The sequence below is a fragment of the Rosa chinensis genome, chromosome 5, assembly GCF_002994745.2.
Source record: "Rosa chinensis cultivar Old Blush chromosome 5, RchiOBHm-V2, whole genome shotgun sequence".
In the NCBI taxonomy this organism is placed as follows: domain Eukaryota; kingdom Viridiplantae; phylum Streptophyta; class Magnoliopsida; order Rosales; family Rosaceae; genus Rosa; species Rosa chinensis.
The window spans coordinates 38579788-38606579 of NC_037092.1; the positions used below are offsets into that span (position 1 = coordinate 38579788).

The 26792-nt window shown below is 38.9% G+C and overlaps 1 protein-coding gene and 2 long non-coding RNA genes across 3 annotated transcripts; 1 reads left to right on the forward strand and 2 right to left on the reverse strand.

The window, feature by feature from the left end:
• Positions 1–12983: 12983 nt before the first annotated feature.
• Positions 12984–14456, reverse strand: LOC112203788. The gene has a single exon (XM_024344710.1). The coding sequence runs from the start codon at positions 14454–14456 to the stop codon at positions 12984–12986; it is 1473 nt and encodes a 490-aa protein (XP_024200478.1).
• Positions 14457–15129: 673 nt separating this feature from the next.
• On the reverse strand, positions 15130–16500 carry LOC121049119. The gene is made up of 3 exons (XR_005799371.1): positions 16342–16500; positions 15813–15844; positions 15130–15422 (listed from the first exon to the last, which is right to left on the reverse strand). It is a non-coding gene; the product is annotated as an uncharacterized LOC121049119 (long non-coding RNA).
• A 6017-nt stretch (positions 16501–22517) lies between these two features.
• LOC112167408 lies at positions 22518–26706 on the forward strand. The gene is made up of 3 exons (XR_002923770.2): positions 22518–22984; positions 23778–23849; positions 25658–26706. It is a non-coding gene; the product is annotated as an uncharacterized LOC112167408 (long non-coding RNA).
• The last annotated feature ends 86 nt before the right edge of the window (positions 26707–26792 follow it).

The following is a 26792-nucleotide window of genomic DNA, read 5'->3' on the forward strand; positions in this document are numbered from 1 at the left end:
TTCCCTAACAATCTTGGCCGAAATTCCCTTGATAATATTCTGATTTTATACTTTAAATTCGGCCAAAATTCCTTTAGGGAATATAGGAATGTATCTAGACTTCTTTTGAGCTTTTCTTGGTCTCCACCTTTTTCTCTTTCCTTTTATTTCTCCCTTGAATCTCTCCTTGCCGAATTCTCTAGGGTTTCTTCTTTAATTCACGGCAATTCCTTCTTTTCCTCTTGGAATTCCACGGCAATAATATCTCTAGGGTTTATCTCCAAGTATTTTCTTTCCATAAAAAATAGCCCTAGAAAATCTCCCTAGAAAATCTCTTCTTATTTTCTGATTTTTAACGCCAACTTCCTTGTTTCTCTCTTGCTTTGGACGGCAAATTCTCCCCTAGGGTTTATTCATGCGTCATAAACCCTACTTGCATGGGCTTAATGGGCCTTTGATCCATTTGCCGAAAATCCACTTCATTCTTGAGAGTTCTTGGGCCTTGTTGCTTCAACTGCAAGCCTTGTCACCTTCCAACGTCATAACACTTCATTTTTCCATTTAAAGTTCATGATAACGTTGGAAACTTCATAGGTAAGCTTTCCTCCTTTTCGCAGGGTTTCCTGGTTGGACCAGGAAAACTTCTTTTCTTCATTTCTGCTCATTTCTGTGGCTCATTGTTCTTCATCTTTGCTCCCCTTGACTTTCGCAAGCTCCTCTTTCCATTTGTGAGTTCATTTCCACTTTTTAGCTCGGAGGTCCTGAAAATAGAAACTAATAAGAAAAATAGAAACTTTCCTAAAATGAAAAATGGCAACTTTCCTAAACTGAAAATGGGAAACTTTCTAAAAATGAAAAATAGAAACTACTGAAAATGGAAACTTACTAAAAATGATAAATAGAAACTACAAAAATAGAAACTTTCTACAAATAGGAACTTTCCCAATCAAAGAATGGAAACTTTCCTAAACAGGGTTTTATTAAGGAAATAACGCAGAAAATGCAGGGAAAAGCAAGTAAAACGTCGCATTAAAATGCTCCTATCAAATTCCCCCACACTTAGCTTTTGCTAGTCCCTTAGCAAAATCACACCAAGACTCAACAGAAATTAAAGACTCTAAACATACAAAGACTCTATAGCCCTTCAACTTTTTGTCTCAGCAATCTCTTACTTTCACAACACCAAGATTAGCACTTCACCAAGAATAAATGTTTAGGCATTCGAGAGTTAATTAAAACACATAAGTTACATATACACAAGTAGGACTTGGTTGGAACAATGGTGATGGTTTCTGTTAAGCATGCTTCAAACAAGTATGATTCAAATCCTCACAAGTTATATCCACTCTTTCTTCTCTCAGATCATGGCAATGCTTAAAAGCTTATACACTCAAGTATATGTGAAAGATAGCAAGTATATCACATAATTCAAGAAACAAAAGCACATGTATAATTTTCTTTAGAGATCTCATGAAGGATACCAACTACTTGCACAGATGGACCCAAGCCATAGGTTCAACTCTTGTAACTCATCTCCACATCAAGGGCTGTCCCATCTTAAGGATCAAGAAGGTCTTCTTAAAGGTTGTAATGGGGCTAAGGCTCAAGGTTTTAAGAAATGAAGGATAAGGATTTATCAAAGTGTCCTAAAAACCTAGCAGAGCACATGTAAATGTAGAGACCTCAAGAAATCCACCAAGGCATTGCAAAAACGTCACTTTCCCTAGAGGTAACATAAAAGGGGCCTAATGTCTTCATGTTGGGCCCAATCTTCATTGTAAACTTCCCCTGAACTATAGTGAATGGACAAAGGCCAAATTTTTCTTTAGTAGGCCTTCATTTCAACGTAAACTCCAAAATCACTAAGTATGGGGGACTAAAATCCATAAATATTTCTTTCTTTTCTTTCTAGCCGTACACAATTTTTTTTTCTTTTCATTTTCTCACGGCTTTCACATATTTTTTTCTTTATGGACAAGTCTACCCCCACACTTGAACTTTCACCTCTTCTCAATTTTCATCCTTAGCACCAAACCCATGTAGTATGTCTCAAAAGGTAGCTCCACTAAGTTCTTAGAACAAAGGGTAGGGTTGTAACTATACTAAGCTTCCTGGTTAAGGATTTTAAGGGTGATGAATGAAAAGGCTTGATGTAGGCTCAAAGGGGCTTATCTAGGGGAGTCCCACGACGGGCACAATTGGGGACACAGGTTCATTTGGCAATGGTGGTAATTCCTAGGGTGCCTCTATCCCTTCCAAAATCAGGGCCATGTATTGACAAACGTCTCAACAAGCACAAGAGTGAATTCTAGCATTCTCTAGTCCATCAAACTTAATCTATGGCAAGTAGTCAATCAAGATGAAAGAATAATGAGATCATCAAAACATTGCCAAGAAATTAAGAATATATTTTTCATTTCACTCCAAGAAAAAGGGACATGGGCTCAATTATCTCACATGGGTTTATATGAATCAAAACTCATCTTAACATGCTCATATTCTGTACCAAAGTTTCGAAATCCATATCCACTACAAGGCACATATTTTTCATATATCTCAATTAACCAAAGAATACCATGTTTAAGTCATCTCAATTTTGTGATCCTCTTTTAGTCATGATTTCAGAGATATAGAATCATCCTAGACAGTTGAAAGGGCATCCTAAGACTCAAAACAAAAACAAAAGCAACGAAAATTTTTAAATTTTTGACATTTTTCAATTTTTTTGTATTTTTCAATATATGACTCAAAATAAAAGTGTAAATCCCTTCCCCCACACTTAAATATTGCATTGTCCTCAATGTAATCAAGAAAAAGCATGCAATGAAACACTTAAGCATATAGGGATGGAATTTACGAAAATAACTATAAAACAAAGAAGAATTTGAGAAGTAAAGGGAAAGAGAAAGCAAATCTGATTTGCATGGGTTGCCTCCCAAGTAGCGCTTGGTTTTAACGTCTTCTCAGCCTAGACGTGGTTTTCTCTTCTCCTCAGTTGGTGGAACCTTCAAAGCCTCCCTTTGGGTTTGGAATTGTGTTGCTCGGAAGCTTACCACTCTCATGAAACTTGGTCATGAAGTCCACCACTTGTCCCATTTGCTTCTTGAGCTCTGCAATGTCCTTGGCATTGGTCTGTTGTCCTTGAAGCAAAGTCTGTGTGGCACTAGTCAATGCCTGCGTGGAATTAGTCAATGCCTCTATCGTCTTATCATAGTGAGAATTGGAATTCCCTACGTTGTGTTGAGGAGGCATGTAAGGTCTTTGATAGGGAGGTCCTTGAGGACGTTGGAAACTGCCACCAAGAGGGTTCTGAACATTTTCATTGTTGGTCCATTTGAAGTTGGGGTGGTCCCTCCATCCAGGGTTATAGGTATTCGAATATGGGTCATACCTTGGACGTGGGGGCCCCCTTGGTTCCCTTGATAGCCTCCTATAGCATTCACAGACTCCCAACCACCATTCTCACTCAGTTGAGGACATTGATCCGTAGGATGTCCTTGAGTAAAGCATACCCCACAAGCAGAGGGTCCTCCATGGCCTTGAGTAGTCGCCACCTTGTTCACAAGAAGGGTGAGTTTGCTCAATTGATCCGCAATGGCAGGACTAGTGCTCACCTCATTTACCCTACGAGTGGGTTGTCTCACACCCTCATACTGTTGGGAGTTTAGGGCACGATTAGCTATAAGTTCCTTCCCAACCGCAGGTGACTTATCCACAAAAGCTCCACCAGCTGCAGCATCCAACATTTGCCTTTCCAAGGGTAAGAGTCCTTCGTAGAAACATGTGAGTAGGGTCTCATCCTTCATCTGATGTTGAGGACATTGTGCAAGTAAGGAATTGAACCTCTCATAGTAGGCAGCATAGGACTCATCATGAGCTTGCTCTATTCCACTAAGCTTCTTCCTGAGTGTGATGACCTTTGAAGCTGGGAAGTATTTCTCCAGGAAGGCTTTTCTCATTGTTTCCCATGATGTGATACGTCCTGCAGGAAGTTCATATAGCCAATCCTTGGCTCTATCAGCTAGAGAGAATGGAAATGCTCTCATCTTAAGAAGGTTTTCATCCGCCCCTTGTGGTTGCATGTTTGCACAAACAGATTGGAATTCTCGTACGTGCTTGTTAGCATCCTCCATATTAAGTCCATGGAAGATAGGGAGCTTGTGCAACAATCCACTCTTAAGCTCGAACTCTGCCTGTCTTCCAGCTGCAGGGGCAGGGTATACTATGCCTATAGGGGGTCCTCCTTCAACAGTTGCGGTGGAGAGTTCCCTAATAGATGCCATTCTCTCTTCTTCGACTTCTTCAGGTGGTGGTGAAGGTGGTGGTGTAGAATTGGACGAAATCACAGGTGAAGGTGAACGTGAAGGAGGAGATGGACTTGGTGTAGGTGATGTAGACTCCTCAGAAAAGTAAGTCCGCTTCCCTTGCTCGTTAAATGTGTACTCTTTGTATGTTGAAGGGGAAGGGCTTGTGTGCTCAAGAAGTGAAGGACCCTTCAAGCGAGCGAGCCTTGCTTCAATTTCCTTTAGTGTAGAGGATCTAAAAGGCTCGGTCATTCATAGGAATCCTGAACATCATCAAAATTCAAAGAAGTTAGCAAAGTATAAAGTGAGTTAATTACAAATTAGTGATTTATACATCAACCTTACTATTCACGAGTCACTATTCACAAGTTACTATTCATGACTTTACTATTTATGATTTATACAAGTATAAAGAGAAGTATAAATTACAAACTATCCACAATCTTTTCACAAATAGACCACGTAAGAAGTTTATACAAGTATAAAATGTACAAAACACACATTTTACAAGTGGAGGATATGTTCAAGTATCTTATTATCTTTACAAAATAAAGTTAATATCTCAATTGATTACAAGTTGTAAGTCGAGCCCAATAGAAACCACTACTATTGGTGAGATACGATCTAGGGATAGTCGCCTAGACATAAGTCACTTTCCTTTGTTTCAGAAGGCTAGATGGCCAGATTAAGAGATAAGTGAGAGGGAGGACTCATTTTGGTGACACTACGGAGGCTACTCCCTCATTGAGGTTTAGGCCCCTATTGGCTACTCCCACATTGTGGTTTATGCACGGTCTATAGTATCTCTGAGATCCAATTTGAACCCATCACCCAGGGTCTCAACCTAGACACCACCTATATGCCCCTTACTCAGCTTGAAAAGAACTCATGTGTTAGACAGTTCTCCAAATGTTAATAAAAGCCGCCCTCAACTTTAAAAGACCTTAGAAGGGCACTAATGAAGGGTTAAGGCCAATATTAACAAAAGGGCCCTTATCTACTCATACGATTTTACACACTTATAACAATCAAGAATTTAACAATATTTACAATTAATTCTTTTCTTTTGTAACACAAGATTAGACACAATTTACACAAAACTTTCACACAAATTACAAACGTCACACAAATTTTTTTTTCTTTTTCTTTTCCCTCTTTTTTTTTTTTTTTTTTTTTTTTTTTTTGAAATTAAGTACAATTATTTACATTCTTTCCTTTTCTTTTACAATTATTTTCAATACTTAGGTACGGGAACAGGGAGTCTCGATGTGCAATGGGACTGAAACAGCTACCCTTTTTAAGACTATGTTTAATCCAATATACCTTAGTGAATCACAATATTTTCATTTGTTATATATATCATTGATTTCAAATTCAATTCCAAGCGGTAAATCAAGAGGACGTGCGGCCCAAGTATAGTCGTCTAGACACAAAGTCCCTCCTACATCCTTTGGGCAACCTTACTGAAATGGCCAGGTAGGGGAGGGCGACCACAAGAGGTAGAATCCATTTTGGCATGAGCTACTCCCACAATGTGGTTTAGGCCCATTTGCATGCACTTCTGGATTCAAGAACCTGTCATGAGCGTTGTCCCCTTTCCTAGACACCATCCCACATAGGCTATACTTACTTGGATGAAAAAGGTCCTAAGTGTGAAGACAGTTCAATGAATGTTAATAAAGGCCGCCCTCAACCTTAAGGGACCTGGACTAGGTACCAATAAGGGGTTTAGGCCAATATTAATAAACACGACTTCACCTATTCCTTCTTTAATTTACAACCTACAATTAAACTTGTGTTCAACAATAAAAATAACAACCTAAGTAATTAATCTACTAATTTTCGACAATTACAAAAATAATTAACAAGTAAATTTTTTTTTTTTTTTTTTTTTTTTTCGAACACACATATAAACAAAACAAATATTCACAATATGACAAATGATTTTTCAATCCCCGGCAACGGCGCCAAAAATTGATGTCGCTCTTGGGAAGCGACCAATTTAACCCTGAAATGTCATTAGTAGTATAAAGTAAGTAGGGATCGTTCTATTCCGGGGATTGAGGGTACACCTGTCATTGTCAAACAATTAAACAATTAAAATTAAAACAAAGTATAATATTTGCAAAGATATAACAAAATATATACATATTTACGAAAAAGGGGGAATTTTTGGTTTTTGGTTTTCTACTTTCGAAAATAAAATCTAAGCTAACAAAACAATTAAAATGCAAAAACATAAAAATACAAATGAAATGCAAGAACAAAGATCAAACCGAAATATATGATTAAAATCCATTCAAGTTCATCATTGTTCATCATAGTCATGCAAGAGGAGTTGATCATGTGAAACGTTCAAAAGCAAACAATTTCCCATATTTTACTTTCAATGCTAATTAACCTAAGCGAAAGCACCTAGATTAATCCTATCAAACATGCAATCAAACCCTAGAAAGCTAGTCAATCATGTCATGTTTAACGCATTAAGCACCTAGAAAGGCTATCAACTCAAATGTGCAACTTAGTATGAAAAAGTCCACCTAATTGCAATCTTCTTTGATTAAATTCGGTTTTTGTACAAAACCTTTACTACTTATTGATTCAAGAACACAAAACCAAAAAGTTGATTCATGTTCTTAAATTCGTAGCACCAATTATATCAAAACCCTAAGTGTTTGCAACCACATACGATTAAAATACAAAAGTTATCTATCATGCAAATTTAATCAAACACTCACACAAAAGCAACCATAAATCGCAATATATGAATCTGAAAATTAACAATTAATCATAAAATTTCAGAAAACAACACTTGTTCAAACATGTGTGTCAACTAGGGCAAAACCAACGAAAATTACAAAGCAAAGGTTACAAGGAGAATCGGATTACACCGTGATGAAGATGAGATGAATGAAGTGATGAATGGTCTCTTGAATTTCGAAAGCAATCTTCAAGGATGGTGATGGATGATGTGCACGGCTTGTCCTCTTCTTCCTTGGCCTTGCTTGAACTTCGTGGTTGCCCTAGAGGATGGAGAAGAGCACGGCTAAGCTAGAGAGAGTTTTCTGATTTTTTTCTCAAAGTGTCAACGCAAATGTGGGAACCCCAAAACGTTGAGAAGAGGGGAGATTATATAGGGGACGTCCTCCTTGCTCTCCAAGCCGTGTAAACTTTATGGAATTAATCTGAAAATTCCACATAATTTCCTCCAATAATATCTTGCCAAATAAGCCCTATGAGGTGGTTCAACCAATCACAAAATTCCATTTAATTCCCTAACAATCTTGGCCGAAATTCCCTTGATAATATTCTGATTTTATACTTTAAATTCGGCCAAAATTCCTTTAGGGAATATAGGAATGTATCTAGACTTCTTTTGAGCTTTTCTTGGTCTCCACCTTTTTCTCTTTCCTTTTATTTCTCCCTTGAATCTCTCCTTGCCGAATTCTCTAGGGTTTCTTCTTTAATTCACGGCAATTCCTTCTTTTCCTCTTGGAATTCCACGGCAATAATATCTCTAGGGTTTATCTCCAAGTATTTTCTTTCCATAAAAAATAGCCCTAGAAAATCTCCCTAGAAAATCTCTTCTTATTTTCTGATTTTTAACGCCAACTTCCTTGTTTCTCTCTTGCTTTGGACGGCAAATTCTCCCCTAGGGTTTATTCATGCGTCATAAACCCTACTTGCATGGGCTTAATGGGCCTTTGATCCATTTGCCGAAAATCCACTTCATTCTTGAGAGTTCTTGGGCCTTGTTGCTTCAACTGCAAGCCTTGTCACCTTCCAACGTCATAACACTTCATTTTTCCATTTAAAGTTCATGATAACGTTGGAAACTTCATAGGTAAGCTTTCCTCCTTTTCGCAGGGTTTCCTGGTTGGACCAGGAAAACTTCTTTTCTTCATTTCTGCTCATTTCTGTGGCTCATTGTTCTTCATCTTTGCTCCCCTTGACTTTCGCAAGCTCCTCTTTCCATTTGTGAGTTCATTTCCACTTTTTAGCTCGGAGGTCCTGAAAATAGAAACTAATAAGAAAAATAGAAACTTTCCTAAAATGAAAAATGGCAACTTTCCTAAACTGAAAATGGGAAACTTTCTAAAAATGAAAAATAGAAACTACTGAAAATGGAAACTTACTAAAAATGATAAATAGAAACTACAAAAATAGAAACTTTCTACAAATAGGAACTTTCCCAATCAAAGAATGGAAACTTTCCTAAACAGGGTTTTATTAAGGAAATAACGCAGAAAATGCAGGGAAAAGCAAGTAAAACGTCGCATTAAAATGCTCCTATCACTGTTTTCAAGAAATTTCCGGCGACGATTTGAGGAATGAAACTTCATCTACTCATCGAGGTTTACATCGTGATATAGTTAGTTTTCATTTTGGGTTAAGTTTTGAAGATTTGGGTGTTTGGGATTTCCGGCCACCGCCTATTCCAGTGTTTCCTTAACACGGTTTAGCTTCTTCCAGGAAGAAATTGTGTATTCCTACAAGAAATTGCAATTTGGAATCAGTGGAAGGAGTGGAGATGTAATACACAATTCTGAAAAATTGAAATTGCAGTTTGTTTCGGCATGGTTTGAATTGCAGGTTGTTTCGGCATGGTTTGAAATTGCAGCATGTTTCTGGTATATTAGAACAACAACAGCCCATCGATTTTGTTTTGGTGATGGTTTAATGGAATGGAAGGCTGGACCATTCGACCATTTATTTCTGTTCTGCAGGTGTTTGGTGCTGGTTTAATGGAAGACACAAATCGATCTTCATCACTAACGTCGCCAAACCCATCCCCTCATTTAGTCTGCTTAACCAGCCGCGGTTAAGTGACCGTGCGTGGTGCTCACGCGCCGAATTTCAGTTTGGTGCAGGTGGACTTGGTCCACAGAAGACTCCACCCAAATAGATTAGTGTTGAACTGTTGATTGATAGAAGTATAGGGATGAGAATTGTAGTACTTCATAGTGCCAAATAAAAATATTTAAGTGAAACTTTTGCTTTACAAGAATTGTAGTACTTCGTGTGTGTGTGTTTTTTTTTTTTTTCGAAGGAATGAGGTCAGCCCTTTATTAAACTGAAACAAATTACATCAAAGGAACTTCAGCTGCAAGTGCAGCCATAAGAAAATAAGGAGCAGAAAAATAAAAACAATCATCTTCTAGCCTACTACCGAAAGCAGCTAAAGAATGGGCGATTGAATTTGCCTTCCTATTAATATGCACAACACTCAAGTTGTTGTGGGTCTCAACCAACAGACACAAATCTTCATATATGAGGCCCAAAACCGATGTGTTAGCAATGGCCAGACCGAGTTGTCTTTGCACCTCTTGTGCATCTGTTTCCAGAACAGCAGGCATAAACCCTTGCTCAATAGCAAAAAGCATTGCACGTTGGCATGCTATCACCTCAGCATGTTCAGAGGAGATCAGCCCGCTCAAAGGGCCTCAAGAGAAAACAGAATTATGAAGATCTTTGCTTAATTGTATTGATATGCTTTGGTACAACTTATATACAGGGTGGATGACAGCACGATCCACAATTATAGGGTTATCTTTAGTAAAACAAATCAACCAAATCAATCATCTAATTACATCAGTTTCCTAATAACATGGAAATTCTAATCACACACAATCTCTTTCCTTAATACTCCCCCTCAAGTTGGAGTGTATATTGATTACACCCAACTTGTCCAATAGTGTAGTGAACTGTTTCGAACTCAAAGGCTTGGTGAACAAGTTTGCTAGTTGTTCCTTTGTTCGAACATGTACAGTCTTGACTAGTCCTCTCTGTACCTTCTCACGCACCACATGGCAGTCTATCTCTATGTGTTTTGTGCGTTCATGGAACACAGGATTGGATGCTATGTGGATTGCAGCCTGATTATCGCAAAATAGTTTGACTGCATGTGTAAGTCCAACATTCAAATCCTTCAATATGCTTCGCAGCCACGTTATCTCGCAGCATGTTGTGGCCATGGACCTGTACTCCGCCTCCGCACTTGAACGCGATACAGTTCCTTGTTTCTTTGTCTTCCAAGATATGGGCGCATTACCAAGAAAAATGCAATAACCAGTTGTAGACCTCCTTGTGTCTTTACATCGTGCCCAATCTGCATCACAAAATGCTTTGAGCTCTAATGATCCTGTAGAAGGCAAGAGAATTCCTTGTCCCGGCGTTTGCTTTATATATCTCAAAACCTTGTATGCAGCATCCAAGTGAGGTTGTCTTGGCTTATCCATAAATTGGCTCAGAATGTGTACAGTATAGACGAGGTCTGGCCTTGTGATTGTCAGGTATATGAGCCTGCCAACCAATCTTCGATATTGAGAAGCATCTTGCAACAAAGTTCCATCTCCTTGCGTCAATGTCAAGTTGTGTTCAACTGGAAACCGAGACGGCTTAGCACCAAGAAAACCTGCATCTTCCAGTACTTCGAGCGCATACTTTCTTTGGCATAAAACAATCCCTTGCTTGGACCTCGCCACCTCTATTCCGAGAAAATATCGTAGCTGCCCCATGTCCTTCAGCTTAAACTGATTTGATAGAAACTGTTTAGTTTCTTCAATGTCATGCAAGCTATTTCCCGCCAATATAACATCATCAACATAAACTAATAATGCAGTGAACTTTCCTTGAGTGTTTCGGACGAACAATGAATAATCAGACCATGATTGCTTGAACCCGGCAGCTTTGAGAGCCGTGGAGAGCTTTAAAAACCACTGCCTCGATGCCTGTTTTAAGCCGTACAATGATTTATGCAGCTTGCACACTCGAGTCTCCCCCTTTCGTCCGAAACCGGGAGGTAATTGCATATACACATCTTCAAAAAGATCACCATTAAGGAAGGCATTGTTGACATCTAATTGATGAAGATGCCAACCTTGAATAGCTGCAAGGCTCAATAGGACACGGACGGTGGTGAGCTTGGCCACCGGGGCAAAGGTTTCTCGATAGTCTACGCCTTCGACTTGACTATAGCCTTTGGCCACCAATCGTGCCTTGTATCTCTCAACAGTACCGTCGGGATTGTATTTGATCTTGTAAACCCATTTACAACCAATGGGTTTCTTATGAGCTGGAAGTGGCACCAAACTCCATGTTTTGTTAGCCTGAAGTGCCTGTATTTCTGCATTCATGGCCTGTCGCCATCGTGGTGATAGAATAGCCTGTGAAAAAGAGCTGGGTTCTCTTTCGATAGTAATTTTGGCAGTAAAGACTCTATGGTTAGGAGAAAGACGGTCATATGATAAAACATGGGAAAGAAAATGATTTGTACCTGAAGAAATGACTTCGTTCGAGGAAGAGGATGAAACGGTACGTGAGGGGAGAGCTGCTTTAATATGAAAGTCTTGCAATATAGTGGGAACTCTGGTGGAACGAGTAGACCGTCGTGGTGGTGGTTCTGTTGGCCGTGGTGAAGAAGAAGGTATAGTTTGGGATGGTGAAGATGGTGAGGAAAGAGAATCAGCTGTGTTTGGTAAGTTTGGGGAAGTGGATGGAATGTTGTCAGCAGAAGAAATGGGAAGAGAAGATGTTGGAGGGTCCACGGAATTTGTGGAGATTGAGTCATGAATGGGAAGTGATGGACTTGGAGTAGAAGATATGGAAGGATCTGCATGATTTGTGGGAGAGGAATCGTCAAGGCGTAGTGATGTGGGCAAAGAAGGGAAGACATGATTAGGAGATGCAATATCAGTGGAGATTGAAGGTATGGAGATATCAGAGGGATTTTTATAAGGAAATTCTGGTTCAAAGAAGGTGACATCCCGAGATATTATCACTTTCTTGTCCCTTAAGCTATAAACCCTATATCCCTTTTGACCATGAGGATACCCAAGAAAGATGCACTCAGTGGAACATGGGTCAAATTTGGTGGGTCGAAGTGGATGAGTGGAGACGAAACAACGACAACCAAAAACACGTAAATGAGAATAAGTTGGAATTTTGTGGAAGAGTTTCTCAAATGGAGTTTTCCCATCAAGGAGTGGTGTTGGTGTCCTGTTTATGAGATAAGTGGCAGTTAAGATAGCATCCCCCCAGAATTGTTTAGGCAAGTGGGCTTGAAAGAGTAGAGAACGTGCAACATTTAGTAAGTGTCTGTGTTTGCGCTCAGCCACGCCATTTTGTTGTGGCGTGTTCACACAACTAGTTTGGTGCACAATACCCTTGGAAGAATAGAACTGTGTGCACTTGAATTCTGGACCATTATCACTCCTAACTACTTTCACTCTTTTTCCAAATTGATTCTCGACTAAGTGGACAAAGTGAATAAGTAGATTTCGTGCTTCAGATTTGTGTTTCATGAGATAGATCCAAGTGCATCGTGAATAATCATCAACAATAGTTAAGAAATATTGCGCCCCAGAAATGGATGGTACATGATAACCCCCCCCCCCCCCCCCCCCAAATGTCAACATGAATCAAATCGAAGCAAGAATCACTGGAAGAAATACTTAATGAAAAGGGTTTCCTAGTCTGTTTAGCAAGAGGACAAATTGAACAGTTACTTGCATCGCAAGATTTATTGGCAAGAAATGGAAATAATCGAAAAACTTTGTTGGATGGATGGCCTAGTCTTTGATGCCATAGGTCTTGTGTTTTGGTGCTCACCACATTGCACGTTCCTTTCCTTGGCAGATTGAGGCAGTAAAGTCCCTCACTCTCAGTTCCCGTCCCAATCATCTTCCCCGATCGTAGGTCCTATATAAAACAAACTTGTTTGAGAAAGATAGTTATGTAAAATGAGTCAAAGGCAAGTTTGCTGATAGAAATTAGGTTAAGATAAAACAATGGGACACAAAGAACATTGTGAAGGACAAAGTCTGGGGTAAATATCACAGTTCCAATATGAGAAACTTGTAATGAAGTTCCATCAGGCAATTTCACAAAACGATTATACACGAGTTTGGAAGATGTAAGGGAAGCAGAATCACAGACTATATGATCACTAGCACCACTGTCTAAGATCCATGTTGTTTCTTTACCACATCTTGAGAGTGCATACACTTTACCTGAGAGCTCTTCATAGTTAGGAAGATTACCAACTAAATTGGCTGAGGTCTGCTTGCTTGTATTCAACATTTCCAGCAATTGATTGTTGTCACTTGGAGCTCCTGTTGTAGTCTTGATTTTGTTTAGTAGACCCAGCATCTGTTGGCACTCATTTTGTGATAATGGGAAATTGTTGACTTCTTCATTTGATGAGGCTGCATGATTAACTCTTGCACGCCCTTGACTACCCTCCATGGAGTTCTTCCTTCTTCGACAGTATTCATAAGTGTGGCCTTTCCAACCGCAATAGGTACACTTTAGATGTGCCCTGCAATTTTTAGTGTTATGGTTTGTCATACCACACTTCTCGCATTTCACATCACTATCAGCATGATTAGGAGCTCGGCCAAATTTCTTAACAGAGAATACAGACGCCTCAGCTGGTGCAACTGCTTTGCTATTGGAAGCCTCTGCTTGTTTCTCATGCCTCAGGGCCATAGCATAGGCCTTGTTCACAGTGGGAAGCGGATCCAGACCGATTATGTTGCTGCGGACAGTAGCGTAGCTTTCGTTAAGACCCATAAGGAATTTCATTGTTTTCTGTGTCTCCATGTAACTCTTCACTTCGGTGGCAGTATCATAAGTGCAGGCAGGAAAGCCACAAAGTGAGTCTTTCTCATCCCACAACCCTTTCAGCTTGGTGAAGAACGAGGTGACTGAGGTAGTGCCTTGTTCACAATCATGTATAGCATTTTCTATGTGAAATAATTGAACAGTATTAGTATGAGAAAACCTTTCCTGTAGTTCAAGCCACATACCTCTTGCATTTTTACAATGAATCACACTTCCTGATATCTCCTTCAACATAGCTCCCAGTAGCCAAGTCTTAACAAGTGTGTCACATCGATCCCATTGCTGTTGTTCTTCAGGGTTGTGTGTCGGCCTCTTGAGAGTGCCATCAACAAGACCTTTCTTGTTTTTGATTGTGAGTGCCATACTCATGGACTGGACCCAATTTGTGTAGTTGTCTTCCACCAATGGCTGCGACACAAGGACAGCTCCGGGTTGATCCGAATGGTGGAGGTAAAGAGGATGATTTGATTTCTCCCATGGTTCAGAAACCTTCTGTGAAGCGGAACCCTTCTTTTCATCTTCCAATTTCAGAACTTCGTCTCCTCCCATGGGGTATGAGTTTGAGATGTGTGTTTGTGATTTCTTGCTTCGTCTTGCGTCTCAGAGTCGATGCTCTGATACCATCAAGACACTAGGCCAAAAAAGCTAACAGACAACGGACCAAAATCGTTGTGTGATTTGGATGATCTCCGTTGTGTATCGGAGCGTTGTGTGATGAAAAATGACACAACGGTGGAAACCCGTTGTATGAAACACAAACAGACAACACGTATTTTGTTATCAGTGTTGTGTCTTCTCTCGGCATATGGCAAGCACAGCTGCCGCGCAATCATGCATCACATAGCAGTGGCATCATTCACACAACAAATGTTGTTTACGAGATGTTGTATGAAAGGCTAATCAGACAACATCATTTTATTTTCTCTGTTGTATGAGTTATCCTCACACTTCACTTTTGGACTATGACTGTTGTGTGGCTTAGTTTTGGACAACATAATTCGGTTTTTACAGTTGTGTGAGCGTAAATAAGAAGACATATTTCTTGTGAAACCATTGTGTGATATATAAGAATGCATTGTGTGAATATCCAAATTTTGTGTATTCAAACAACGTTTCATTGACATTATATAAAATTTGTTGTATGATAATGCTCTATTTGACCTAATGAACAGTGATCAATTGTAAAGAAACCATATTGCAAACTATCAAATGAGTAATTCAACCCATACTATAAAACTCAAATGTTAAAAGGAAGCATTTCCTAATCATCCAAGCCAATATTAAAACAAGAAAAGCATTCTAGTGTACAAGCCCTATCTGCTTGGGAACTACAAGCCCTATCTACTTGGGAACTCAAAAGCTGATACACATATTGTTCCAAAACACGCCTCTTATGAAGTCTTCATTGATAGTTGGCAAATTCCTTGAACAAATTCTTTAGCATCTTAGCTTTCCGGTGACATGCATTGCTCAAGGTAATTCACAAAGCTTCTCAACTATCTCTTCAACCTAAAACTGGAAGAGCATCAGAAAACAAATTAGATGGCTTATAAGGTTCAAACTTATTGCTACAAAACAACATCTCAATGTACATGCTTGATAAACTGGTATTAATGGCATCAGTAACTTGTAGTAGTTGGAAGCATCAAAGGCTGTTTTGTATGATGAATTATACCTAGGATCCTAGGTGTTAATGGCATCAGTAACTTGTAATAGCTGCAAGCATCAAGCAATAATTCTTTGTATTCACCAAATACTTAACAAAAATCAGAAGGTACTTTTTTTTTTAATCTTTTTTCTTTGTATTGAACTAAGCTTGAGCCATTATTATGACCCATGTACACTTTTAACTACTCTGAAGTCCAAAGCCCTCTCTATTCTAATGAAGAACAAGATGCAACTTACTTGAATACGCAGACTTTCCCAATTTTAAGTTCCTGCAAGTAAACAGCTCATGGAATGAATTACTTGAATTATCTGAAAAGAATTAAGAACTGCAATGAAATTCTAATTTTCATTGTACAAAAGCGACAACAGATTCGTCCTTATCAAGAGCTACAGATTCATATATAGCAATATATCTTAGGACATGAATGGCCCCAACACCCAATTGAATAGATTTGTGCCTTTGACACTTTTTTTGCATTAATAGAGAACAAGTCAGTCCATCAACATCAAAATACATTATCCGAATTTACATTCATCAGATGAAAAGTTTCAGCAAGATCTAATAGCGTCACTCTGAGAATCTAAACATTTGAAAACTACAGCTTGAGCCTTGAGGGGAGGAAAAAAGATATGAATTTTACTAGCAATGAGATTTTGTGACGATCTAAAAGACCAAAGTGAACATAACGAAACGAACGCCAAAAATCTAAGGGATTAAGACTAGCCACGTAAAAGTGTACAAGAAAATAATAACTTAGGGAAGCACCTGAATGAATTGCGACAAAATTTTATTGTTTGAATTGCTCAGCAACCATTTGCAAGATATCCTAAAGTAGAATCTGTCGGCTTATTCAGGTTAACTAGGTCAAGCATACATAACCCAGAACAAGTTTCAGCTATGACCTTCACAGAAGAATCTGTTAAATTTCTGCAGCAAATCGAAATCAACCATCATAAGCATAATATCAACAAAAAATCAATGGAGCTATAATAGAATTATGAAGATCTTTGCTTAATTGTATTGATATGCTTTGGTACAACTTATATACAGGGTGGATGACAGCACGATCCACAATTATAGGGCTATCTTTAGTAAAACAAATCAACCAAATCAATCATCTAATTACATCAGTTTCCTAATAACATGGAAATTCTAATCACACACAATCTCTTTCCTTAATAGCCTGCACCTCCTGCAACCATGGCACCACTGAAGTCCCTGATCACAAATCCAAATCCTCCTTTCCTTGTAGTGTGATGAAATGAACCATCAACATTAATCTTCACGAGATCAACTGTAGGGGCTATCCATTTCGCGACTCGTCCCCTTCGACTAGTACTATTTTGAGGCTTAGAGTTAAGAGCATGAAACTCTTGTATGGGAGACACAGCCCTTTGCCCCACAACATAGGCTTGACTACTCCTCCCTTCCCAAACTATACACTTCCGCTCTCTCTAAATACTCCAAAGAAAGTAAACTAGTTCACCACAATCCTTAGAGCTAAACTCTTAACTCAGTAATTCAACCAAGGTAGCAGCTCAAGATTCTCAGTTTGAGGGTGGTAACAAACTTGTCTCAACACCCCATGGCTTTGTAAGATCTGTTTCATATAAGGACAATCACGACAGATATGAAGAGTTGATTCATTAGAATCTCCGCACAAGATGCACATCTGTGACTCCAACACTACATGTTTTGAAACTAAGCGTTCAAGAGACGGTAGTATATCATGACACACCTTCCAAATATAAATCTTAGCCACGTTTGGAACCAACAATTTCCAAAGTTTTTTTCCAAAAACCTCCATTTAATCGGCAGCAAGAAAGGGCTATGACAATTAGAATTAGCAAAAGAGAATCGGTATGCAGAGTTGCAGACTTAACTGAAAATTTACCATCCCTTTCCAATTTCCTAGTGCTGGGCATAACACACCGGAAATCTGGTAACCAACTCGACCGCACAGGATTTTCCGGCTCGGAAATCGGACCGACCAAAAACGGTGTCCTTTTGAAGTCTCACCGAACCGAACTGGTTCATAAAGGTTCGGAATCGGGTCTAGCTGTTGAACTGCCCGAGTTAAACCACCCGAACCGTAATTTTATTTAAATTAATTTTATTACTTGTCGAATTATGATTGGTCATAAACCAAGCTTACATAGACTTGTATGCACCTGATCTGTAGAAACCCTAACACCCTCAAAGCCTGGCCGCACGACCTCATTTGCCAAAACTCTCTTCAGAAAACTCTCCCAACTCTCTCGATCTCTCTCAACCTCTCCCAACTCTCTCGATCTCTCTCGACCTCTAAAAGATCTGCTTCGATCTCATCTTCTCTCTAAATCTTGCAAGGGTAAGCTCTCTAAATCTCTTCTCTTCTCTTCTCTAAATCTCTTCTCTTCTCTTCTCTCTCGACAGATTTTGACTTACTGAGCAATTGGTTTCTCTGCAATTGGTTTTGTGTTCTTATTGATTCTTGTGGTCAATGTTGCAAAAGAAATGAAGTGAAATGCAAAAGAAATTAAGATTGGATGCTTTGAATTCTTACTTTTAGCTTGAGACAGCTAGATTTTCTCATGTTTAAAAGCTGAACAAGTCGGTTTCTTAAGCAAATTAAGTCAATTTGTTACTTGATTGTGTGTTACTTTATGATATAAATGGAAATTTGAATTTTGAAATCTTTGAATCATTGTTGTTCTGGGTTTATGAATTATTTCATTGTGGCTTTCAAATGGTGTTATGGGTTTGAGTCTTTGAGATGTTGCAGATTAGGCATGGACTACATAGTAAGTCTTTCAAATGATTCTGGCTTTCTGTTTTTAATGTGGGGCTTCTCTTTTGTATATGTAGATTATGGAAGGGATTAGCGCAACTCCAACTCCTACAGCAACTCCAACTCCAACTCCAACTGCAGATTCCAGTATTGGAACCAGTCGAACTACTCCCACACCAACTCCTCAGCCTACAGTTGATCAAGCTACAATACCACCAGTTCCAACACTTCCACCAATACCACCAGTTCCAGCAAACCCTGATGAGAGTTCAAGCAAAGTCAAGAGGAAGAACACTTCAGTCGTGTGAGCGCATTTCGATAAGTGCAAGAATACAGATGGGAATATCATGAAGCCAACTCGTTCAAAGTGCAAGTACTACCCCCAGACATACGCCAGCCACACCAGAAGCAACGACACATCAGCAATGAGGAACCATTTGCTCTACCAATGCCGAAAGTGTCCCATTTATGTCGCCAACAAGAAGCAGAAGTTTCTGACCTTTGACAGTGCAGAAAGTGGAGGTAATTTAATTGCTATGAGTTATGAAAGTGTGTTTCTAGGCTAGCTAGTGCGAAAATGGTGGTTCGTGATGAACTGCCATTTTCTTTTGTTGAGAATGAAGGTTTTAAAGAATTCATGAAGGTGACTCAGCCTCTATTTAAGCCACCTTCTAGGAGAACACTAGCTAGGGATGTTTTGAAGTTATATGAGGTAGAGAGGGAGAGGATTAGGGGATTTCTTGTTGCTAATAAGCAGAGAGTGTCGCTGACTACGGATACTTGGGCGCACTTTATTGATTCAAAATGGAGGCTGCATAAGAGGATTTTGAATTTCTGTGTGATTCCAAATTACAAGGGGAAAACCATAGGAAAGCTAGCTGAATCGTGTTTGATAAAGTGGGGGATTGAGAGGGTTTTTACAATAGTTGTGGACAATGCAAGTCCAAATCAGGTTGCTTTAGATTACATGAAGGAGAAGATAGGAAATTAGGACAAGTTGGTGTTGGGAGGTTCTTTTCTGCACTTGAGATGTTGCTGCCATATTCTAAACCTCATTGTGAGGCATGGAATGGAGGAGCACTCATCCATTGATGGCATTAGAAATTTAGTGAAGTACATTAGATCTTCACCGGCAAGGCTAGATAAGTGTAGGAAGTGTGTAGCTCAAGAAAAGGTTGAGCATCAGGGAGGAATTGTTCCTTTAGATGTCTGCACCCGATGGAATTCAACATACTTTATGTTGGATATCGCTGTGAAGTATAAGAAGGCCTTTGCGAGGCTTGAGGATGAAGACTAGCAGTTTGAGAACTATTTCCAAGAGAGAGTGGGTGGAAATAAGAGAGAACGGCCCCTTAGAGCTGCTGATTGGGATAAGGCAGCAAGGCTCGTCAAGTTCCTAAAAATTTTCTATGAAGCCACCTTAAAATTTAGTGCCACAAAGTTTGTAACTGCAAATGAGCCTTTGCTTTGGATGTGCACAATTTTGGGTGAGATGGAGAAGTGCTTGAGCAGTGATGATCCTTTATTAGTTAGTATCGCAAGCTCGATGAAAAAGAAGTTTGACAAGTATTGGTTGCATCTTGAGGATTTAAACAAGATTCTGATCATTGCCGTGGTTTTAGATTCAAGATACAAACTTTTGTATCTTGAGTTCTTCTTCCCGAAGCTACAAGCTGATCAGACTTTACAAAGTATGATGATCGATGAAGTGAGGGATGTATTGCATAACCTGTATAGAGAATATGAAGGTAAATGAGTTTTTTACCTTTTTTTTTTCGCTTTATAACCTTACTGTTTTAATAATGATACACTAATCGCAACTATATCTTTGATTTGTAGAATCTGATCCAGTGGCAGCAGCAGCTTCAAGGGATTTCACAGTGCCAAAAATCGAGTCTACATCTGTGCAAGAGCAAGAGGATAGTCATGCAGCTAACCTGCACCAGTTCAAGCTTCTAAGGCAAAAGAAAGATGTCGTGGTGATCAAGAATGAGTTGGACAAGTATCTGTTGGAGGCTTCAGAAGACCCTTCCAATTCAAAATTTCATATTTTGGACTGGTGGAAGGAGAATGCTCCAAGATATCCTATTATATCCAAAATAGCCAAGGATGTCTTTGCTGTACGGGCTTCAACTGTGGCTTCGGAATCTACCTTCAGCCTTGGAAAAAGAGTTGTGGATCCTTTCCGAGCATCACTCACACCTAAGATGGTTGAGGCTTTGGTTTGCTTGAGTGATTGGCTAAAGGGAGGAGGCTTTGATGCATACAAGGAGCCCACCAAAGATGAGATGGGGTTGTATACTGTGTTGGAAAAACTTGAAATTGGTAAGTTGAAAAACTGGGAAAACTTTCAGATTTCTTGCATTTGTTAAACATTGTTTCGAATTCTAACTTTCGATTTGATTTTCTGTTTTATTGCTTTCTTTTAGGATACTTGAATACTTGAATAGATCCAGCCGAAGGGAATTCTAATGATGAAGATTGAAGAATGGAGGCCGAAGCAATTTTCCGACATGTTTTAGACTTTTAGTTTGTAATTTCCTGCTGGTTTTATGTATGAACTATGAAGCTTGATGGTGTGTAACTGTGTATTGTGTTGAACTACACTTTGCTGTTGGTTTTAATTTGAGCTGTTTGAACTTTGAACTTTGCAGTTTGATACTTTCATGAGGTGTTGAACTTTTGATTGTTGAACTGCAGTTTCACCTTGCAGTTTGGATTTTATGATGAATATTTTGAACTGCAGTTTCAATTGCAATGTTGAGCTGGAGAATTGATGAATATGATTTTATATGAATGTTTAGATTTTGCACTTTCATGAATGTATTGGGCCTGGTCTTTAGGGCCTCAAATTGTGATTAAAGAAGGTCTGTTACTGGGCCTAAGTAAATCGGTTACCGGCCCACACCGAACCGCATTTCGGTGGAACCGAAAAATGAGGCTCAGCCCACTGGAAAATCGGTTGCGGTTCCGAAAATGTCCAAACCGCAAAATGCTGTGCTGATGCGGTTTGGGCCTCAAACCAGGCCAACCCTTACCGATCCCACTCCTACAATTTCCATACTAACCTGTTAGAGACTGCCCTCGAGCTAAGAGGAATATTTAGTATCACTTTTGCTTCTCTCACTTGAAATAAACTTCTGATGAGCCTTGCATTCCAGGCTCCAGGTGCACCAATCAGGTCCCTAACTTTAGTCACAGCTGCCAAAGCCGTAACATTACTACTAGGCTTGCCACTAGGTAACGCAGGTGTCCAGGAATCTGTCCAAATATCTGCTGCCTCCCTATCTCCAATCTGCCAATGCGAGCTTTCTTTCAAGAGATCCCTAGTGGAGAAAATACTCCTCCAAGAGTAAGATGGGGAGTTATGGGATCTAGCAGACCAAAAAGAATCCTCCAGAAAATATTTTGCCTTATACAGGGGAGCAATCAAAGAAGATGGATTATTAATCACTGCCATGCTTGTTTGGCTAACATTGCAGTATTGAAATTGGCAACGCTACGGAATCCCAAGCCCCCCTCCTCCTCCGGATTACATAAAGCATTCCAAGTCTTCCAATGAATCTTCTTTTATCCAAAGTTGATCCCCACCAAAATCTAGCACACATTTGTTGAAAGATAGAAGTATATGGATGAGAAGGTCCATTATTTCCAAGATACAAAGTAACTCACCACATTGTCAGGAAGGGATGTCGTGACTGATTTGCCTATATCAGATGCAGCCAAGAGTTCATCAGCAGGAGGCTTCTCATTGAACACATCTCTTCCCTTGGTTGCATCTTCTGGCTCTCTCTGACTGATTAGAGCAGAAAGATAGAAGACCAATCAGATCAGATCATAGTCCATGATAAAAGTAGCCAAATGTAGAAGACCAGCTAGAACACTAAGACACCCAAAAAATATAATTAAAAAAAAAGTTGTACTCGAGTAAATCTCACAAGAGCTACATTAACACATATATCCCAGTAGAGTTGCATTAAATGCACTTCACTTCTTAACTTATTTGAGCCAAGATTGCACACCATGCAAGAATATCCAAACAGCTCAATTGACCAAAAGTACATGCTTGCCCAACAAACAAAATAACACCAATATCAAACAAGTGTTTAGAAGTTGTTCGGAGAGTTCTGGAATACGCAAGCTGTAAGTACTGGGGGAGGTTGACGTGGCACGAGGAGAGCCACTCATTGGATCAATGTAGGGGTTGAACGTAATTTCACATCTGACGGTGCCGCTAGAGTACAATGTTTTACAGCCCTTCTCGTCAGCCACCGCAATCGAACTGGAGTTAATCCCATCCTTTCCTCAGAGGCTCAGACCCAAAATCACTTCTCTTTCTGCAAGAAGCCGCAGAAGCAGCCATCACAAGAGCATAAGCGCGAAGGGCAAAGTTTATCTCCAGCGGCTCTTACGAGATGGAGGAGAGAGGAAACCCAGAGCGAGAGGAAAGGGAATAAAGGGTTGTTGCTTTTAATGGAGCCCCGTTTCATTATAGCCTTTGCAGAAGCGATATCAAGATTCAAGAGTCAAGGTAGGTGTTTCATTATAGCCGTTGCAGAAACCGTACCAATATCGGGGGTTGAGGAAATGCTCTCCGGTTAGCGTCTCATCCCGTCCTATCTCCCATCATCTTGGCCGGTAAGTGGTTTTTAAAATTTCAAATATTTTTTGTATCTCATACTGGGTAGAGGACGGTTATTGAGTTTGGGCTCTAATTGAAACTTAAAAGACATCAGATTGAACTGGTATATAGTAATCAACCAGGTTTCTATGAGTGGAGTATGCATTAATTTTTGATGTATTTGCTTTTTGGGGGTTTCCTTTTGCCTTTACTTTGGTACCCAGTTACGATTTTCATGCCAACTTCACTTTTGTTTTTGGTTTCAACTAAATTTCTGCTTTATGTATTTGTTTTTGTTTTCAAATGGTGGTCTTTCCCATCATTGCAGGTTACTTTAGATTAAAGCATTGTTTCCTTTCATAATGTTGTGATAGTTTTGGTCCTTTTGTATTTATGTGTTCTGTAGCTTCATTTTAACTAATGTTATGACTTATGGGAGCTGGCACTCCCGGCAGGAGTAGAATCAATTGTAATTGAAATATATTAGAGTATGTGATTGAAATTATTTATCCTTGATAAGTTGTATGCTCGGCAAGAGACTATGCATTCTAATGTTTATCTGTTGGGTAGGAGTCTTTGGAGGGAATTGTTTGTGCTTGCAGTGGAATCAAAGTCTGGGAATAAGGAGTGATTGATAGAGACATTTAACTAATCCGCTTATAGTAAAGTCTTCTTTGGTTCGATCAAGGCGTGTAAAAGAGGGTTTTCTCTACATGCCTTGATCGAGCTAAAGAAGACTTTGGTATAGGTTGCAGTAGTGTGATTTATGTTTGTTATCATTTACTAAAGTATGATTTTTTTCTAATGCAGGTTCTGTTGTGTGTCTTGGACTATTTGGTTTTGGTCAAAGACTCAAAAGGAGTTTTGTGATATTGAAAACAGGTGAGAACGTTACTGTATTTGTCATTTTTGTAGATCAATTGTAATCGTTAAGTAATTTTTTATTTCTTTTCATTGACTGATAGTATTAGGTAGGAACATGACTTGTACGGTCTTCAAAGTTTGTTACCATAAATCGGTATTTAGCTTTCTGTCAGTTTTTTAGTTGAAGTTAGAATTTTTAACAATCTGATATAATGGTTTGAGTTTGATAACGAATTAGTTGTCTTTATTGAATTTTACCCTTTGATAAAATGAATGCAGCAATAATCATAGCAGTAATCGAATTGAGATTGAACTCTCAAATGTTCTTATTCTTTGTCTGAATAATTTTCTCTTTTCTTCTTTATTATATATTCTTTGAAAAAAAATAGTTATATGATCCTTTTAAATAGATAGGTTGTTGTGTTTAGATTCATTAACTGTAGGTTATTTTGGAGTGAAACAGAGCCGGCTAAGCCCTCAACAGAGTTAATAGAACTATGTTTTGAAGTTGGAGAAAACCTCAGCAAGCTTCAAGTTAACAGTGATGCAATCAATGTCATCAAAGTAATTGAGAGTCATAATTAGGATCTAAGTCAACAAGGTCCGATCTTTGATAACATCAAATTAACAGCAACCAAAAAGGCCATACATAGTAAAGATTCAGTATTTTATAAAGAAACTCACATGCTCTAGCTAGAAAATTTTAAACCAAAAATGGGTAGTTAGCAGTGGTAAAAGTTACTGAACACTTTTTGTCAGTAATTGATCTAATCATGTTGAACTCTGAGAGACGCCTTCCGATCTCAGCAGAAATTTGAGCTGTACTTCAACAATTCGAGAAATTTACTTTTACAGCATAAACCTTTCATTTAGGGTGATATGGGTATGTATTTGAAATTTGCATTGCAGTTCTCTACATGCCTTTCAAAATGAAAGAATATGTGCTCTTCCCAGTTCAGCTAACCCTAGAATTCCATTCCTTTGTTCCCTCCATGCCTTTCTTCAACCTTGCTATCTCATATATTAGACGTTGTATTATATACAGTCCGCATAATCTGAAGGATTGAATCCACTGTTAGTATTTCAAAGCTTTACTAACAAGTGTCTTTGACTGAAAGGCCATCGAGGACATCACTTTCCAGATCAACCTGAAGCTCTTTAAACATAGCCATAACCTGAATCATTACATTATCATAAAATGTTAGTATCTTATAAAGCTTCCAGATAGAGCAGCAAATAGATTAGTTTAACTGCATTTAAGTTTGGTCATATGAATATAGTTTGTTTTTCCTTCCCTTGAATCGTAATCTAATATTCCTTCATGATTTACATAGTGAATAAGCATGAGAATATATGCCTGAAGAAATATGTGTTTACCTTTTTTACACTCACAGCCTGGATCAGTAAACAACATTTTGTCTGTTTGTGAGAATGCAATTAACTGTTGTTTTAATGGAATGTCTTAACAGAATTGAGATTTTGTAGATAAGGTATTAATTTGAAATGACTCCAAAGTTTTGGTATTTTTTGTACTTTTCCCTTACATGGTCCATGCTTAGTTTTGGGCCCATTTCATTTTTCCTTTGATCTGTGTAGCTTTAACAATGTTGTAGCTCCCTTTTTATCATCAATTGTACTGTTAACTATTTTGTGATATACCTTATGCAAACCCCATCTTGATGAGCCCACACCCATAAAATTTATAATGCTGCAACATGTTCTGTCCATTTGTTGTTGGTATATTATTGCTGTAAATTATTTCTGATATTGTAGCAGCAAATTATACTGTTATTATTGATTTGAAACTGAAATGCAAGGCAATGTAGGTTAATATGGAGAACAATGAAGGAGGTGTATGCTACACTGACCATCTGTACCACAGCTCATTCCCATCGGACGAAGAAGTATCTGATGATGATGGGTTATTACAAATTGGTGAAGATGAGGAAGGGTTCTTTTGTGATGGAGGAGAGAAAGGGCTTGGTCATACATCAGAAATTGGTAATGATAAATGTCATTTGATGGATATGGAGACATTAGATGGAACGAATGTCGGTGGGTGTGTAGACTTAAATGGCAAGGATTACAGTAATTTGAATATGGATGATATGAAGGATGTTGTGTTCAGCAGCGTATGTGAAGCCGAAAAGTTCTATCATTTATACTCTCGTGTTATTGGATTCAGCACAAGGAAGGACAGGAAGGTTAAAGCATATCGTTCTGAATTTGTCATAAGAAGGGAGTGGGTATGTTCAAAACAGGGCAAAGCAATGATTAACACCAAGAAACAGGGACTGAAAGAAAAGGGGAAGACTCTGATCCAAGCTGAGAAAAAGAAGATGAAGAGGAATCAATGTCCAAGGGGTAAGAGATATAGCCGAGTTGGATGCATGGCCGGATTTGGAATTTGATACTGCAAGGAAAGGAAGAAGTATTTTGTATCAAAGTTCATAACCAATCACAATCATGATGTTGCTGTTTCAGAAGAGGTTCAATTCCTTCGTTCTCACCGAGGAGTGACTGACAGCGTCATTGCCCAGGTTGAGGCTCTACAGAAAGCACAAGTGCACATAAGCTGGATATATGAAAATTTTGGTTCCATGTTAGTTTTTTCTCATTCACAGAATCACAGTTGGGTTATCAATTAAAAAGTTTCCAAGTTTAGCTGCAGTATAGCACCTAAGTTTTTGATCAGCAATGCTGACACTGATATTTTGTTACTTAGCAATGGGACCTCTAGGGTGGAGTGGTTGTATCCAATGGTTTCGAACCTAACAGTTCGAACTCTTTGGGAGAGCATTACTTTGTTTTAGTAACTTCAATACTTGATTTTTATGTATCGGTTTGATTATTTAAGAGGAGTGACTTCTTTAAATGTGACCTATTTAGACAAGCTGAGGAGATCTCACCAAAACCCCCAAAATGCTTTGTTTGTGATAAAAGCCTTCAATTCCAGATCAT